The 18,832-nt window shown below is 39.5% G+C and overlaps 1 protein-coding gene across 3 annotated transcripts in view; it reads right to left on the reverse strand.

Moving 5' to 3' along the window:
- nrp2b (neuropilin 2b) overlaps positions 1-18,832 on the reverse strand; it is an 89,154-nt gene that overhangs the window by 31,010 nt on the left and 39,312 nt on the right. For all 3 annotated transcript variants that reach the window (XM_052142592.1, XM_052142591.1, XM_052142593.1), the window contains 4 exons: positions 17,064-17,219; positions 6,607-6,751; positions 4,653-5,002; positions 4,020-4,164 (listed from right to left, as the gene is read on the reverse strand). In XM_052142592.1, the coding sequence (XP_051998552.1) occupies positions 4,020-4,164; positions 4,653-5,002; positions 6,607-6,751; positions 17,064-17,219 (796 nt within the window). The remainder of the gene's footprint in view (positions 1-4,019; positions 4,165-4,652; positions 5,003-6,606; positions 6,752-17,063; positions 17,220-18,832) is intronic.

Genomic DNA, 18,832 nt, shown 5'->3' on the forward strand with positions numbered 1-18,832 from the left:
TATGAGACACGGTGCATCCAGTAGAGGTCACTGTCCTCACTCTTGCTTCATCTCTCTCTCTCTCTCCCAGAGGCAGGGACCTCAGGCTTGACATGAGGCTTAGTATAGTAATGAATAATAGACAAGGGTTTCTGATTGAAATACCTAAAGTCCCTCCGTGTGTCTTTTATGGTCCTGTTCACGCAAGGACTGTCTGCCATGCCTCTATTTATTTATTCATCAATTCATTATTTCTCTCCTCATGTCCCTCACCCCAGATTTCCTTCCTCTGGGAGTGTGAGGGGATTTTGACCTTGGAGGTTTTGCTAAATTTGTGGCTATGATTGAGTATTGCTGTGAATACAGTATGATACAAGTAATAATTTACCTTTGGCTAATGGTCTGGTCCAAAATACTTACAAGAGACATGAAACTAGCCTAACTGTGTAAGAAATCACTTGTCTGGGCAATGGTCAATTATACAGTGTAGCAATAACTATACCAAATAATGTATTAAATTATAATAATTGTGTTTTTTATATAAAAGTATGTGTGTTTTGCCAGTAGATTGTTATGAATGCTATAGCAGATGGGTGATTGACGTAAACAGCTCTGTGCAGTGGAGTGAGACTGATGTAGCCCAGTGAATATTTAACATCTCTCGATCGAATCCCCATGGCCTCTCAAAATCAGAACAAGAGCAGGCCACTGCATCACTCACCCTTGCAACACAGCTACAAACAACCACACTTTACAAAAGTACTGTCGTGGAAGTGTACTTTAGAGTGCTGAATTCGGGCAATCTGATTCAAACATTAGCTCTGCATGTTTTTTGCTGTCAAATGGCTTATTTGAGGAATAGTGCTGGTAATGATCACCATGGATGTGCATAGCAGATGTTAAGGAAACATATCTGCCATTGTGATGGTGTGTGTACAGAAAGAAAGTAAGAAAGAAAGAAAGAAAGCTTTAATTACATATGCACTCGAGCTGGATTGCTTAATTGCGCAAAACATGAAGATCCATTTTATCCCAGCATGATTTGAGAATGTTCCTATTCTTAAATAACGTCATTCTGATGTGTAATGTTTCTTTGTTTTACAATTGCCAAAATTCTGTTTATATTTTTTGTTTAAATCATATTTTAAATTCCAGATTTGCCATATGGTCTCAGAATTTTGGATCCCACTGTATGTATAAATAATACATATAAATGTGTGATTATAAAAGTATGTTTGTGCATGGTTTCTGTGAGGTTGTTTCTCAGGGTCTGTATGTGATTATTTTAGCATGGAGATTAAGCACTGGGCTGTATTTTCAACAGTGAGTGGGGAAGATTGAGCCCCCTGTGTCTTGAACATCTGGTGCACAGTTGTGCACTGCAGAGCCTTACCACACTGTCATTGCACACTCTTGTATTCCCTTGCAAACATAAAATTGTAAGTACACAAACACAATCACAGTTTTTTCCTCACTCATTAACTCTCTTTGATTATTCCATATTCTTTTTCTTATTTGATTGTCTTGATTTTCTATGTCTCTGCCTCTCTCTCAAGCCTACATTCTACATCATTTATGGCCCACAGGCTACATGAATCTTTGCCAGTATCACACCAAGCACTGCTGATGACACATGAAGCTTTCATCCCGGATCACATCTTTGGCCTGCAAAGTGCCACCAACTAACCCTGAGCCAGCACCAACTCTCCACCTTAGTTTGCATCATGCATTCTTCCTCCTGTTGCCCTGCTTTGTTAATAAACCTGGGAACTCAGCCCCGAGGCTTCCCTGGCCTCCACCCACACTGTCACTTCTAACTCCTTCAAGCAGCTCCTCTAATGCTCCTTAGCCCTTGGCGCTTTTGCAGATGCAGAGCTATGAAAACAGCCTGTCGATCACTGCCCCACGGCCAGGTGCTTTATAAAGCCCAAGCTAGGTCTAGCGGGAGAGGCCATGTGTCCGTTCGTCTGATCATCATGCAGTGACAGGTTAAATATTTAGGAGGAGATATGAAGGACATATGGGACAGAGAAGAGAACTGGAACCGACAGAAAGGATGGAGGACTGCTCCTTTCTAGCTAAGATAGATGGTGTAGCTAGGGGCAGTGTGTTTATTATGAATTATACAACTGATAATTCAGAGTCTGAGATTTTGATTGGATCACAATTGGAGCCACATTTGGGAAGAAAATTTAAAATAGGCATATTAGTATGATGTTGCTGCAGGCAACTGTAAACAGCCAACAGCTATGCTAATGAACTTTATTACTTAATGTCTGAATTGTTTATCGTGATTATTATTAATCTGTTTTGCATCAAGCACATGGCTGTCATTTAAATTCATGGAGCCTAGGAAAAATGTTTTTTGGGGAACCCCCATTCCCTAAACTCATGTAAAAACTATGCCATAGAGCAGTGCTTCTCAATCTTTTTTCAATAATGTACCCCCTATCAAATTTTTTCTCAGCCAAGTACCCCCTGACCGGCCCCAATAATTTTAGATAGAAAAAAAAAGCTACGATATAGTGATGTGCCATCATTATGAGATTTATTAAACATTGTAAATGAAAAACATTTGCAATAATAAACATTTGCAATAATAAACATTGTATACAGTGTGCATATATATATATATATATATATATATATATATATATATATATATATACTATATATATATATATATATATTATATGATGTGTATAACGTTTTAGCTCAAAAACACTTGTAATAATAAACAACAAACTAAGTTGCACTTATAATTTAGTGCGAAACATGTGCTTGTGCTTCACTGAGGATCTTGGTGATCCTCGGGGGCAGGGAGGACACAGCAGTGATCAGACTTTTTTCCAGGCCCAGTCTGTTTCTCTGCTTTGTTTTGATCACAGTCATTGCAGAAAATGAGGCCTCACACAAATATGTGGATCCAAAGGGCAGTAGCTGCTGCAAAGCGTTTTCTCCCAGCTCAGGGTGCTCCTTTTTTACACACACCCAAAACTGCGTTAGAGTGGAGTTTTCATATTTCATCTGTAGGCCATAGTCAGATGACACATCCAAGAGTTTTTCCTAGTGACAGAGAGGGAGCTTGTTTCTGCTTTCTTCTGACAAAAGAAATGGGTTTCTCACCCAACTGAGCTGTGGAGATATTTCCTCCATGTCAGGAAAGTATGAGTTAAAACTCACAATCAGGTTGGCCAAATGTTCTTCTATGATGGACTTCACTGGTGCTCTCTCCACATCTCCGCATATGACGCCTGTAGTGCTTTGGCTGAAGTTGTGGAGACTTTTCAGCATTGTTTCCTCGCGATGATCTAAACTCAGCAAGTTTTCTCTTGAAAAATTCTGGTGGCTTTCCAACATGACACTGATGTTTGGTGCTGAGATGTCTCTGGAGGTGCGCCGGTTTCATCGAGCTGTTAGCTAGTTTCTCCCCACATAAAAAACACAATGCCTGGGGAGGTTTGCCGTTTGTTGCCGTGAATCCCATCAAAACATACCCCTCCTGATATTGACGGTATTTTGTTGGCTCCACTTTGGCTTTCTTTTTTTCTTCATCCTCCACTGTAGTATTACTACGTTTTAACCAAGATTTCATTTAAATGTCTGTTTGTTTTATAGTAAAGCAACTGGCTTCCCGCTCGGCGTGATTCAAATTCTTCTTCTCTGATTTAACGTTAGGTAGTTTACAATCACATTTAAAATATAAACATTTAATTTAAAAATGTGGTTTGCATCAACATTTAATTAAACTTATTTTCGTATGATATTTTTAGAAATCATGGATGATTTTGTATATCTTTTAAATTAATTTAAATTACTTTAAGAATATTATATATATATTTATTTTAATAAATCTCACATACCCCCTACAGTACCGCAACGTACCCCTAGGGGTACGCGTACCCCCATTTGAGAATCACTGCCATAGAGGACCTTAGTCGGCCCAGGACAATGTATCCAGTTCCCCCCACCCCCCACCTTGCCTTAGTTGTGCCTAATAACATTACACAAATTAATGTAACACGCAGGTGGGGTCTTACCTGGCAAATCACAACCCAGTATTTCCAGCCTCATTCCGATGCCGGCAGGGGACCACCTCTCTGGATACACCCGGATAAACTGAGCCACAATCTCATCGAAGCGGCGGATCTCTGGGGTGTCGTAGTGTGTGTTTCCCTCAAAAAGCTGGAGAAGCAGGATTACAAAGGCACTTTAGCACAGCTGTTTGATTGAGAAAGGAAAGCTAGTGGATATTCTTCATATTTCGGAGTCTCTGTTGGCCAACGGATGGCACTCTGAAGCTCAGGTTTTAATTAACACAACTGTGGATGATTTCACTGGAATGTTATCAAAAGCTCACTGTATAATTGAATTCTGCTCTTAGTGGAAGAGTTCTGAGTGGAAGATTGGGAATCTACAAGCAAAATGCTGAGATGCTAAGAATGAAATGAGTCTGTTAATAATCTGATTCTGGTGAACTGTTGGTTAACAAGATGTTCTACTGATAGTTTATCTGATCAACCATCTAGACCAGCTTGAACGAGCCTGCAAAATGACCACAAATAAATTGCATCAGCTAGAAACCCTTAGTTGGTTTTTCCACCAGGATCGATTTGAAAGTGCAGTTTAGTGTGTGCAGTACATCACAAGTCTGATAAAGGTTTGGTTCCTACCTTTGGGAGACTTGTCTTAGGGTCAATAATGTAGCTCCAGTCTTTTCCATTCAAGCTATGGGACAGTCTATATTTTCGCACAAATGCTCGGTTCTCCGCACTGGTACTGCCGTCCACCCCACGGGCCCCTTGTGTGATGATACCACGTACAGTTTTGGGGACTCCCAGGTCCACCTGCAGCCATTCCTCCCCAGCCACAGGCTGTGTGGGACTAGGAAACCACCCTGAACGGCTGGCCACCAGCCGGGCTGCACCTGTGGCTCCATGGATGTCCCTCATGGAGGAGGCTGAGATCTGAGAGTCAGGCAGGAGGCCAGAGAGCATTCCTTGCATCTCCGAGCATGGAGCATCTGAACAGAGGTGGGGAGTTGAGGATAGACAGATGAGTAATGGTGAAGCAGAGAGGAATTGACATTTTAAGGCTGGAGAAATCAATGTTTCATGTTGTTATGTCATAAGAGAGGCCTTAGAAGTAAATAATAAATAAACAGAGAGAGCGTGTGAGTGTGTGTGTGAGCATGTGTGTGTGCGCGCAGACATATGTATATTCTCCAGAGTGGGTGCTTGTTTGGGGGATTTATTACAGGAAGTATTTTGTCTGCTGGTTTCACCTCTACTAAGTTAAAAGCAAACCTACTCAGCCCCAAACAGTCAGAATACAAAAGTACCAGAAATAAGTGATTGATTTTGGCCTATGACTTAAATAGAGAACAAAAGTGAAGAAACATAGAGGGAGGAAAAACGGATACAGTCTGGGCATCTGCTTTAAGCCCATCCTAACAATCTTAGTTGAATTACACCCAGAGGTACACCCACACTCTGAGAGAAAGAGCTGTAAAACACAGATCGAGGCTAACAGTACAACATGATCAATGGCTTCATGGACATCTTTATAGGCTTGACACAGCCTGATATCCCGCGGGCTGAGCATCACTCTTCTGTGTGAAAGACAGGAAGGGCAGCGACATGCTTCACTGAAAGCGGCTTGTACTGGGCTATGTGCCCGTGGGACAACGCCCCCCCCCCCGGGACTGGTGCAGGTCTGAGATGGAGGCCAGTGGCCTGTTCATGTGTCGTTTGTGTCAGTGTTGAAAAAGACCCCATCTATAAAAGCACATTTGTCCTGCTCAGTGTCAACGAAAATAGGAGCAAATCACTGTTTAATAGCGCAATGATGGAGTGTGATGTCTCTGATAACATCAGTGCAAAAGCAGTTCACCTCTCTCGTCTGCTCCAGAACATACTAACAGAATTAGACAACTGCTATCTCCATAAATAGCCAAATTCAATCAGAACCCTAAAGAGCTCTGAGATCAGTTGAGAGGGACACAGTGGGCTTCTGGAACAATATTTGTCACGTACAGTGTGTTACCCTGCTGTGTGTAAGAAAGTTCATCTGAAAGTACACATTTCAACACAGCTGTGTGTATGAAAGAGGTGTAAAAGTAATTAGTGGCAGTACAAAGTTGCTTTGCATTAAATATTTTATTATTTTATGTTCATCACAAAATGTAGATTCTAAAAGTGAACAACCATAAATTAGTACCCTTGTGGAACATATTTGATTCTAGGATTTTTTAGGTGAAGTGAATTTTTGATGCAAGAATAATTTCCCCTATCTCAGCTTAATATGAAGAGACAACTAAAAGTAAGCTATTTGCACTGTAGGTTGATTTCTCAAAAAAATGTAAACCTATGAAAACATTACTTTGTTTGTTTGAGTAATCTGACCAGCCTGACTTTTAGCAACATTGACTCAATCAATGGTGTGAGTTCTTGGGTTGGGCTGTCTGGAACGACCAATGACAGACAGTTGTAGAGTGTTCTAGAAACCAAATCTTTTTCACCAATTCTTTCATTTGGTGTCACTAGAGGTACAGAAACTTCACCTTTAAGTCAAATTTACGATTATTCGCAGACTTAGAGAAAGTTGTGTGGTGTGAGTTTAACTGACCCGTGATTTGACAGCCATAAAGTTCAAAGCGCAAAGCTATTCCATTCTTCCATGTCTGTGGACGAATGCGGACAAACCGAGCTAAGACAGGCTGAGGGATCCGGTTCAAGACCACCTCTGTGGGGTCTGCGTTAGCATGGAAAACCTGAGGTGAGGGAAACAGAGAGAGAGAGAGAGAGACAAAGTGATTTATTAGCATTCAGGGGGTGGTTTGGCAAAGACTTCTCATTCTGTAAAAACAAACTAACCCTGCAAACAAACACAAATTCTCACACATTAAGAGGATCTTTACTGGGGTCAAGAGAGATTTTAACTTTAATCGCTGCAAAAAACCACAAGCCCCGCCAAACACAAACAGACGCCTGTGCTCACATCGTAAATTCAAACATGAAAAGTTGCTTCCTCCAGAATGAGTAAGAGGCCACAGAAATTGAACAGTGTGAGAATGTTTGAAGAATCAATTGTCACTTCAAGGGCTTGAATGTCTTTGTGTAAACACAAAATGAGATGCAACCACATGTCTTTGGGCATGTCCCAAATGAAAATCTTTGTGCTGAGAGGTTGCTCTTTTATAGATCAAGAGATTGTCAGAGAATTCACAGTTATGTTTTAGCTATGTATCAACTTTCTCTCAGATGTTTCTCCAAAAATTAATTAAAAATAAAAACAAATAAGAAGAGTATAGAGGTCTACAGGTAAGGTGGATAGCGTAGCTCAGATAATTTGGTCTTGGAAAGTTTTATAAGAAATATTCGAGTTCACATTGAAATATCAGATTTTGATTACGATTTTGCTATCTTGGCAAATATGGGCAGTTTGTAATTACTGGAGTCTTTTTCTCAGGAACAAAAATCTGAGAAAAAGGAGGAGACTTAAGCAAAATTTACACTCCATTTAATCTCTTTGCTGTCTAGGAGAAACAACCAGGAGATACACTTTTTGCATTGGTTGCAAGCTCTGCCAATTTTGTCATTGTTTACATGAATTGGATGGATCATTAATATTTCAACAAGCAATTCCCAGGCCATCACATAAATGTGTCATGTGCTTCAGACACAAAATCTTGGGATGGTGAAGATGGACAAGATGACAAACTCTGATAACACTGCTCTATCTCCATCCTCCTTCCTCAGACATGTTCGTCTTTGTCAAGGTCTTGTCTCCAGAGAAAGGAAGTGGGAAAGAGGAGAAGGGCCAGAAGAGGGCATGTCCTGCTCCAGTGCACACAGAAAGCAAGCCTGGACCCTAAGGACCTGCCCCATCTAAGGATTCAATGACATCTAGGCCAGCTGGCCTAGGTCAGGTCTGTGCTAGGCCAGCTAATATGGAGAGTGAAGGAAGAGATGAAAAAATATGTTGGAGAAAAAAGGAAATTTATAAAAAGCTTTGACATTTGTCAAATCGCCTAATATATCACAAAATACAAGAGAAGAAAACTATGAACTGAGGACCTTTGGTTATTTATCATTGTGCATATGGTTAGTTAAAAGATATTTAAGAGCAGAGTGAAATGAGAGAACAGAGCAAAGAGGGGGAAAAACACTATCCAAGTGCAAAATGCAAGAGCAAATTGCCTTTGTCAGGTAAATAAACATAGTTACTCACTAGTTGGCCAGAAACCTTATTAGTAACTGTTTAATTAAATGATGTAAGAACAATAGTCTGATCATCCTTCATGCAATGCACTTAAACAATTAAAATCCAAGCATTTTCCTCGGTGGAAAAAATCTAACAAAATCACAATGATCATGTTTTTGAGAGAAAAAGACTGACTGTCAGTCCTGATGCTGCAGGTGAAAAACAGTCCTGCACTTAAGGATAAAACAGCTGAATAACCACAGTGTTATAGGAAAAAACATTCTTTAATAAAATGATACCATTTCAAAATAACATAATAAACAAAATACTTTTTCATGGTAGTTACATTTTCTGCAGTTATCAGGCATGGCAAAAACTTAATTTTGTACCCTGCTTGGGAAATATGACTGTGTATGAGAAGAGAAAGAGAGATTTTAGAAGGGAAAGCCTTATTTGTTGTCGGTAGGAAGATGCAGGCATGCATTACAGAAATCTGCTTTTGTTTAATGACCTCATGAAGGAGTGCATGACCTTGCTCCATCTCTGCCTGTGAAGTTTTTCAACACAGCACAGTATGTGAGAGACGAATGATGTGTGTGTGTGAACTGGTGGTAAGCAGTGTGTAATATATCACTTCTATAATGTGTGGGAGAGTCCCATTTCTCACAATACACTGACATAACCTGCCGCACACCCAGCACTTTAAAAAAAAAACAGCCGCATCAAGAAGCCTGTGAAATGTTCTAAATCTGTGACCTTGGTCATAGGAAATATTCACTGTATTCCCAGAGGAAAGAGCAGGTCACCTTACGACCAGCGCACACACACAGGAACCTAATGGCATCACTATTACTTTTTCTAATTAGGGTTAGGGATTTTTCAAAACCCCTACTGTATATCAAACTATGAATTAAACCTCAACATGTAACTTGTCATGTAACCACTTTTACCAGGTAAATAAAATACAATAAAATAGGTGAATATCCTTTAGATTTTCACTGAAGGAGGAACACAAACCAAATATAGGGACCTGAATATCATACGGGTAGGCACTTTTTAATTGGGCCAGTAAGCAACTAATTAGGACATTTTACATTTACATTTTATGCATTTGGCAGACGCTTTTATCCAAAGCGACTTACAGAGCCCTTATTACAGGGACAATCCCCCTGGAGCAACCTGGAGTTAAGTGCCTTGCTCAAGGACACAATGGTGGAGGCTGTGGGGCTCGAACCAGCGTCCTTCTGATTACCTGATTAACAGTTATGTGCTTAGACCACTACACCACCACCACTCCACTAATTACCACTAATTAGTAACTACCCAGAACATCCTAGCAACCATCTAGCAATGCCTTTGTAACCAAATAACAATACGCTAAAACCACACAGAACACCTCAGTAACCACTTAGCAGTGCTGGGTAGATTACTCCGGAATTGTAATCTGGTACCGATTACAAATTATGTAACTGAAATTGTAATCAGATACAAAGTCTCTTAGATTACCTTTTGAATTACCTCTGACCTAACTTTTGTTTATTTGATATCACGTGTGTTTGAGTAGGATGATCTTGTACCATTTTGGTGCAGTGGTGTCCGACCAACAACGTTTTCACTGTGGTGGTGTTTGACTGACTGTTGAAAATAATAAAGTAAAATCCTTTCTACCTATCACTGCAGCTAAAGCAACCAAAAACAACTCAAATCGAGGTGGTGAGTTTTGCAAGAGCAAGTACCAGTCACATTATCCGAAGGGGTAAACATCTAGATTTTTTTACTGTTGTCCATAGACTGCCCTGGCTATTGATTTGTCAGCCTTGTTAATCCAAACCAGCATGAAACTTGGAGCCGTGAGCTTCTCATAACATACAAACAGATGTGTATCACATGGGATTTAGGACAAAAGGCCCACTGGTCATTATGTGAAGTTCCAAGTACAAAGAGGAGTATATTAACTATGAAGATACCAAAATATATTCAGTATATATATATATATCAAGAAATGTGTGAAAAGCCTAAAATGTGTAAAAGGATTGAACAGTCCAATTACAGTAAGGACTTTAGGGAGCAGCCTGAGATGAGGCTCACAAACTGTGATTTCCCTCTGGTCCTCTAAGATAGAGGAAGACGGGAAGTAAAGGAATGACAGAAATTACATAAAGTCATGGGTTCTGAAAGCAGCAGTCAATCTGTAGAGGGAGGCAGACTTACTCTGGCACAGTTTTGTTACAAAAACCTAGTGAGCTGCCAGGCTACCTAAATAGGCCTTCTAATGTAGCATCCTAATGACCAATTTGGAACACTCTACTAAACAACAACTCCACGAGCCAAACAAATAGTACTCCACACAGGAGACTCAACTCACAAGCGATTTTGGTGTTAGCATGTTAGTAAGCTAATGGTGCAATACTCTAATAAACGTAAAAATATGTAGCACAAACAAAGATTTGGTAAAATAATTTTATTTTAATAAAATAATAATTTTTTATTTTTAAAGTTATTTATAATATCTTTGTATAAAAAGTACTGATCAAACATATATTGTACTTTTGAATGAAATATATGTTTAATGATGAAATCTTGTCTTGTCCAACATTTTGGATATGTTTTTTAATTTAGCTTGTCGTTATATATTGGATTGCCTTCTCTGTGAAGGATTCAAGCGATGCTGGTTTAACATTTGGGCAAATTGGGGTATATAATAGTAATTAAGCCACCTTATAGAACACCCTTCACTTTGGGATCTTGCATATGAAACCTTGAAATGCTGCATCCATAGCCAGCTCACTAGGAACACAGCAATAGGTTTTAGATTACCATTTTAATGGTATTAAATGCATGCCTTGTTATTCCTTTATTTACTCCCCCTTCTATCTTTCTCTTTCAAACATGCACCTGTTAATGTTGTCTTTGCCTCCCTGTGCTACATTGGCCCCTGACTTGTGTTTTTTTTTTAACAGACACACAGGTGCTGTAATGACAGAATCCCACACAGTGAAACAGGAGAAGTGCTGTCAAGCCTGCTGCCATGGAGCATCTACTGATACAAGGCCATCCTTGCACTCGTTCTCTCTACTGCCTCCCTCCTATTTTGCCCTTGTCCTCACGTCTTTTCGCTCTCTCTCCCTCTCTCTCTCTTTGCAGTCTAGGCATTATCTATGATTGCTACATTGTCTGTGTGTGTGAACATGTGCCTGTAGCCAGAGTTATAACGAATGGATATATGACATCAGCTTGAATCATGCATTTGTATGTTTAACATATATCACCTTCCCTCCCGCACTGTTGCTAATGTTTCCCAGCAGGCAGTCGCTAGGGGGCATCAGGTATGTGTCAACTGTCTCAGGTGATGCTGTTCTATTCATGGAGGGGGGTCTGAGTGTATCTGAATACACACTTATCTAACCTGATGTTAGATGAAAGTCAACATTTTTTTTAAGTTTATGTAAACAAGCTAAGATTTCCATTTTCCCGAACTTTTTACACAATACCACCAACATTTTAACGAAATTGAAAGTATATTATATTTTAGCTTCTTTAATGTAGCTACCATTTGCCCAGATTACATTTTTGTACAAATGTGAACACTTGTTAGATCATTTTCCTTCAATAGCTGGTCCAACTCATCCTTTTCAAAAACATTTTTCTTTTTTTCTTTTCTTGTTATGTTTTTAGTTCTATTTCTTTCTTTTTTTTAGTTCTATTCAATTCTATTATGTGAAGAAACTAAAATAAAATTAAATGTAACAAAGATGTTTTATTGATGTCCTCTGGTAGCCTTCTCAGTAGTTGATGTTGTGTTTCACTAGTGTTTTATATTTAATACCTGACATTCACCATATATCTCACCTACACTCAAGCAGAGCTGAAGAGAAGAATCAACAAAAGAGAACATGTTTCACTTGTGGAGAGGAGCAACATCACAGAAGAAGAACCAGGAAAGGTGCAGCAAGCAGAACTATAACATCTACACCGTCAGTACATCTGGCACTGCTCAGCAAGAGAGAATTGGGGAAGGAGGCAGGCACAGGGCAATAGCTGTAGGCCTTCCTCCCTTTTCCTTTTCTGTGTGAAAGTGAGCACTCATCCCATTCATTCTCGCTCAATCTTTCCCAGACTCTGACTCTGTGACCATATGTGAAAAATGACTCTCACGAGTAAAGTGTTTCCTCTTGAATGTTATTTGCCTTCACACAGAGCTGATTTTAGCAGGACAAGCCAGATTTTCTTCGGTACAAGAAACATTTGATTCGAATTGAGAGATTTTCTGAAGCTTAAATTTACATTTAGATACATATCCGATTTTTTTCTCTCCCATTAATTTATTTCTAGTTCAGACATAAACGTCTATGTTTACATTAGAGCAGTCAAAATAAAGAGTTAATGCATTCAATGGGCACTGGTTGGAAGCGCAAAACCTTTGCGATGTGTCCACCCAGAGTCAGAAGGAAATAAATGCATTTTGACTGGAAGAGAAGTATATTTAGAGTCAAATTACAGCACTTTCAAAATCTGCGATTCATCGCGATCAACAAAGAAAAATTATGAGATTAATTGTGATTAAAATTTTTAATCGACTGACAGCACTAGTTTACCTAAATATCTTGTTTTGATCTTAAAATATTCCATCTCATATGTGTTTTTTTGCTGTTTACACAATAGGCAAAAAGATCTGCTGGTCTGTCCAGGTCCTCACACAGACAGATCAATTAGGATGGAGAAAGATTAACAGTTATATGAATTATTGAAAAATGTGTTCTGCCAGTCCAAGGAGTCTTGAGTACAACAGACTCAGAAAAATTATCAATGCAGGAAAATGTGCGTATATGTGGCTGTATGAATGAGGTAAACCATGGTAAACCATCTAAGGTTAGAGTGTAAGGACAGAACAGCCTCAGTAAAACACTTCCTCTGAAGTTTTCTCTGCTAATATAACAGAGAGAGAGAGAGAGAGAGAGAGAGAGAGAGAGAGAGCGAGAGAGAGAGAGAGAGAGAGAGAGAGAGAGAGAGAGAGATTGTGTTCTTATAGATGTGGACACTCTCTCCCACAACGCCTCATTGCTTGGGCTGTGTTCCGGAAAGTCACACAGCCACAGTGGGGTCACGGGAGATGAAAGAGGTGCTATGACAGACTGGACTGAGCTATGTTCCCCATTCTGTCCATCTTTCTGTCTTTCATCCCCCATCTCTCTTCCCCCATCACTTGCTGCTTTGCATTGGCTTGCTGCCATACTTTTTACCATAGACTGATGGGACCGCTGGGAAATGTGGTCAGCATTCACAGTTCTGCTTGAGTCATTACTCTCTCCCCCTCCCTTTCTCACTCTCTCTCTCTCTCTGCCCTTCTCCTGCTCTTTCCCAAACCTCTATGCCCCAGATGAAGATGTTGACAGAGCGTGCTGGCTCTGGTTGGCTGCAGGCCAGTCCGGGCTCAGCCTTAGTGGAGGAGAAAGACAGAGAGATATAGACAGAAAGAAAAAGAAAGAGAGAGGTAGTGCTAGAAGGGACCGATAGGGCTAAACACTGTGACTCACAAACTACAGAAAGAGGCACAAAGTCTCAAAGGGTTTAATGATGTTTGTACACAAACAACTCATCTTTCTCTTTTCCCCAGGTTCTTTTATATTTCTCTTGTATTCTTTCAAATGAATCTCTTCACACATTCTAATTTCACTTTTCTATATTTGGGTAGTTGAAAGAAAACACATCTATATTTTATAGGTATAAGTTTATATTTTTAGATGTTGTAACTGATCACAGTTTCTTTCACAATTTCACCTAGATTTATTTCAGTTCACAATAGTAATATTAAATATTACTATACATACAGTATAATATAAAATACATAATTGCAAATTTGGTACAAGGCCATTTACTGAGTGGCACTAAACAGTGGGCATGTGTTTTTGGCTAACGTGGCCTGTTTTTAAAAATGTTAAGAGCGTGATTCTACATGTTGAAATCTCTGAAAATCTGTTTATTATAAATGTAAATATACAAAAAACAAAAAACTCCCTCTAAAAAGCTAATTCGTGTGGAAGCTCAGCTTGTGGATTACAATGGCTGGCAGACTTAATAATTTTCAGAGAGAAAGAAATCTGTCTAGTATGTTGATTTAGTTCTCTGGTTTCCTCTAAATTCCCAGATTTGCATCCAAGATTGAGTTGAAGAAACTGGAATGTGAAAGCCGTCCCTCCTTGTTTTACATTCTCACTGTTGTAAAGAAAACATTTACAGAGAACTCAACTGGAAATGGCTGCCATTTTAAAGCTGCCGACGTCATTTGTTTGATGTTAAAATACTTTCTCCTATCTCAGTTTAATGTGCAGAGTCACTTTAAACCAGCCATTTGTAGGTTGATTTCCCAAAGAGTGTAAACACTGTGGCTATGTTGAAACATTGTTGTTTGAGTGACGTGTCAACTTCTGCATCAATGAGTGTCGTGAGTTTGGGGAGAGACTTCCTGTTTCTGAACAATGGAAGACATGGAGAGTGTTTGGGAAGCCTTTTTGGGAAGCCTTTTTGGAAATGCTAACCATTTTTCTATTTCATTTGGTGCTGCTATTGGCACAGATATTTCACAGTGCCGTTTCAAATCAGAACAGAGTAATTAGAAGAATAGACGATACATTTTATGACCCTCAGAGGTGTAAATGCTTCCTCTAAAACACCACTTGTCATCTTCAATGATAACCATATTTACACTACAGACAGTTAGCCTAACTGCATGTTTCTGTTTGCGCTCGCGAACTGGTTTCCTCATTTCACTGAGCACATTACCCCATCACACACTCTGCCTGTCCTTTATGTAGATGACCCATCTGAAAGACCATCTATTCTCTATGACATCACAAAAGGTTAAATGCTCCGGAAGAACTGAAGATTCCTCCTGGGATCTGGCGGCAGTCTTCCATTATCTTTGCACTTCATATAAAATGAAGGAATGCACAGAGATGGATGGAGCTGTCAAGCTTCTGTTTTGAGATCTGAGTTGATGTTAACACACACACCATATGCTTTCGCTCTAGATAAACCCTTTAACAGAGTCTTGATGGTATTGTTAAACAAGCAAGGAATCCAGCAGACCTTTCTAATGGAAATTACAATGGAAAGGGATATAGACCTTTTGACTTCCTCACAATTTGAAACAGCATGTTTGTGAAAACAGCTTAAAATTTCCTGTCGTTATGTTGATGACTTCATCAGATACATTCTCAGGAGGGAGATAATGTTTTAGAATGACACATTCTTGGGATTGAGTGTATATCCATGTGTTTCTTTTTATGTGTGTGTGTGTGTGTGTGTGTGTGCTTTGCTAGGTTTGCAATGAAATACTGGTTTCCAAGGGAGTCTGTAGCTCTGTTCCAAAACCTAGTAGGCTAGACAACATTTTAAGGCATAGTCACACTCCTGATGTGAAGGCATCAACAGTATGCACCTTTTTAAGATAACTTGTGTTGGCCAATTTCTAAGGACATAGCATTGCATGTAGATCATTATGCTTATTATTGTATTGCATTGTTAAATAATTTAATTAAGAGGTAAAATTTTGGTCAGGATGCTCCCTCACAAGGTCTGTGTCTGTGCAAGTCAGCTCACTAGGTTTTGGAACTGGCTGAATCTGAGCCTGTTTACACAGACGCCTACATGCAAATGTTTTACAGTATTGCAAATTTACATATTCATTCAGTGCCGACACATTATTTCCTGTTAATCTATATTGCAGTATTTGGTGATATTAAAATGCCATGCCTGAAAGCATTCAGACAGACAATCTATTCGCAGGGCTAGAACATCTTATTAGATAGCTGCCATCATAAAAAAATAAATAATAATTTCTTCCAGGCATATGATTAAATAGCACATTATTAAATAGTACAGTTTCTAAATAGACACAGATTGGTCATGCATTTCTCCCATTCCAATACAGTGAGACTTCTTAACAAAGCTTAGCCGCACTGAAACTAAAGCCGCAAATACACAGCACATTAAGGGAAGACTGATCTTGGAGATTTTCTGGGAGATTAAAGCACAGGCTATTCCAGCAGGGGGTCCAGGGGGGTTCCCTTAATCTAGTTGGTGGTGGTCGGGTCATATCGTTTTTTACTGCCTCTTCCAAAATCATCATCATAACATCAAAGCTTTTAGATGTGGCCCTGTCAAGCAATCAGCTCCAAACAGGATTTACAGGGGATTTGTTAATAAAAAAATATTAGACACGTGTGCCACACAGGAGGGTGCCTTATTCCAAATAAACAAAAAATGTCTATGTCATCTTAAATCAATATGAATTTAATTTCCTTTTCAGCTGACATCACCTAGGCCATGCAGGCTTTTGAAAAATGTTAACCAATATTTAAGCTATTTAGGTCTAACTTTATTCTAATATGGAACGCCCAATGACCAATGGATAAATCAAGTTCTGCCATATATTTTTTATCATTTCAATATCCTGTATTACTAAAATTACATTACATTATAATGCTCATCAGCACAGAAGCTGCTAACAACAGAAAACACAATTTTCTAACAAACCTACCACAGCAAAACACACCATGCTGCTCTAAAAAGAAAAAAAGATATAATAATAGAAAAGGGGAATTTACAGTTAAACAATGTCCTGCAACTTTTTCTTATCTTGTTGGTTTTTTTTTTTTCTTGTTCTCTTGTTAAAGCTGGCTAACAGCTCTATTAGACTTTCACAAGTGCAGCTCTGCTAGCTACACACACAGTTGAGTATGACAGTGCTTCACATATCTCTGATAAATAACCAGCACAGGAAGGAGAACCAACCAACAGCTCTATCTCTCTCTGATTTTCTCTTCATCTTAAACAAACCCACATATTCACATATTCATGGTATTCCCACATTATCTTACCTTGTGGTTCTTGCCAAAGCGGTAGATCATCCAGTCCTCTCCATTAGTGCTGACCTCCAGCTTAAAGGTGGTGATGAAGTAGGACTTCTGTGTCTCCTTGGAGACCGCGCCCTGGGTGGCGATGCCCGTCAGGACCTTTAGGAAATGCAGGTCCACCTTAGGAGGAAGAGAAGAGAGAGAGGAGGGTAAAGAGAGATATTAAAAGGGGAGAAGCAACAACAAAATTCTTGGTGATTACTGCTGTAGTGCATTTCTAGGTGGTTTCTAGGGTATTCTGGGTTGTTGCTTACTGCCCCAAGTCAAATCCCAAAGTTTTTTTGGCTAGATAGTGCTAGGATCCCTGCAGCCCAGGATTTTTACAGCCTTCATACTGTCCATCACTAAGTAATGTAATAGTACACAAAATAAAAAATGGGTGAGTAAATGTTAAGAGGATTTACATTTTTTTGGTGAACTATCCCTTTAACAAGCCACATAATATGAGCTAGCACTGATGTTCATAGCAGAAATGGAGTGGGATGAGATTTAATACTTAGGGTTAGGGGTTTGTTGTATTAATAGTGCTGCTTCCCTTTGCAAGCACCACTACAAATAGGATGATTCGACAGTGATTGGAGAGAGAACTGGGAGGAAGCAGAAGGTGGGATGAGAGAGAAATGAGCTAGAGAGAAGAGCTGAAAGAGCTCTCCACACAGATTATCACCCACCCCCACCCCCATACACACACACACACACTTTCTGTACCCCCCCAAGATGATGATGAAGATGATTACAATCCGAGAACTGCCTCTCTGCTGCTCTGCCTTGACCGTAGCAAGGTCTTTAATCAGACATGCAGCTACCATCCTCAAGAAGGGCTGTTACCCATGATCCTCGACTTTCACCGCTCAGTGGGATGTCATCCGAACATGAGCGGCAAAACTGCAGCATTTGTTATCTGTCAGAGAGACAGGTGTGGCTTTCACACACAGATACAAGCTCGCACACACGCACTACCTTCTGTAAAGCTGCTTAGGGCCACAGAGAAACACACCTAGACAAAAAATCAATAGAACCCAGAACAGTTGCTAACTATTCATTCCTAGGAAAGGACCCTCATCAATCAAATGGTTGTTACCATCAGTGCGGGCTGTGCATCATCAGCCCCTTTGCCCAGAGCACAGAATGAGAGAGAGAGAGAGAGAGAGAGAGAGAGAGAGAGAGAGAGAGAGAGAGAGAGAGATGCAGCCCTCCACATTTGAAAAGGGAGGGTAGAATAAATCAGTCCCTGATGAATAGTAATAAAGAGATAGGGAGAGAAATAGAAGAAGAGAAGAAGAGCACACATAAGATCTCATTAAATGTTACAGGAACATTCCGGGTTTAAAGTCTGCACTTAATGTTGATTACCATTAAAAAATATTTAAACTCATCAAACAGTTATCTTTAAGACAAAAATGGGTGTTACAATAATGCACTTACAATCTAAATACTGTAAATGGGGCCAGTGTCCCAGAGAGTTTAAAAGCATAAATGTGAAGGTTGTATTGCTTATAAATTATATATATAAAAAACAGTTTATTAATGGAGCTATAAAGTTGTCTAAATAATCCTCTTTGAGGTGGGACAATTTTCTAGGTGGTTGAACTTCTGGTTCCCAGTCCCTTTCTGATATCCTGATATTATGCTAAGTGACCAGCTTTACATGGTCATGACATGAGTTGAAATATTGGATATAACTTTACACAGACAAGGACAGTAAGCAATTTAATCACACTACTCTCATATCA

This window comes from Xyrauchen texanus, chromosome 14 (assembly GCF_025860055.1).
Source record: "Xyrauchen texanus isolate HMW12.3.18 chromosome 14, RBS_HiC_50CHRs, whole genome shotgun sequence".
NCBI classification, from domain to species: domain Eukaryota; kingdom Metazoa; phylum Chordata; class Actinopteri; order Cypriniformes; family Catostomidae; genus Xyrauchen; species Xyrauchen texanus.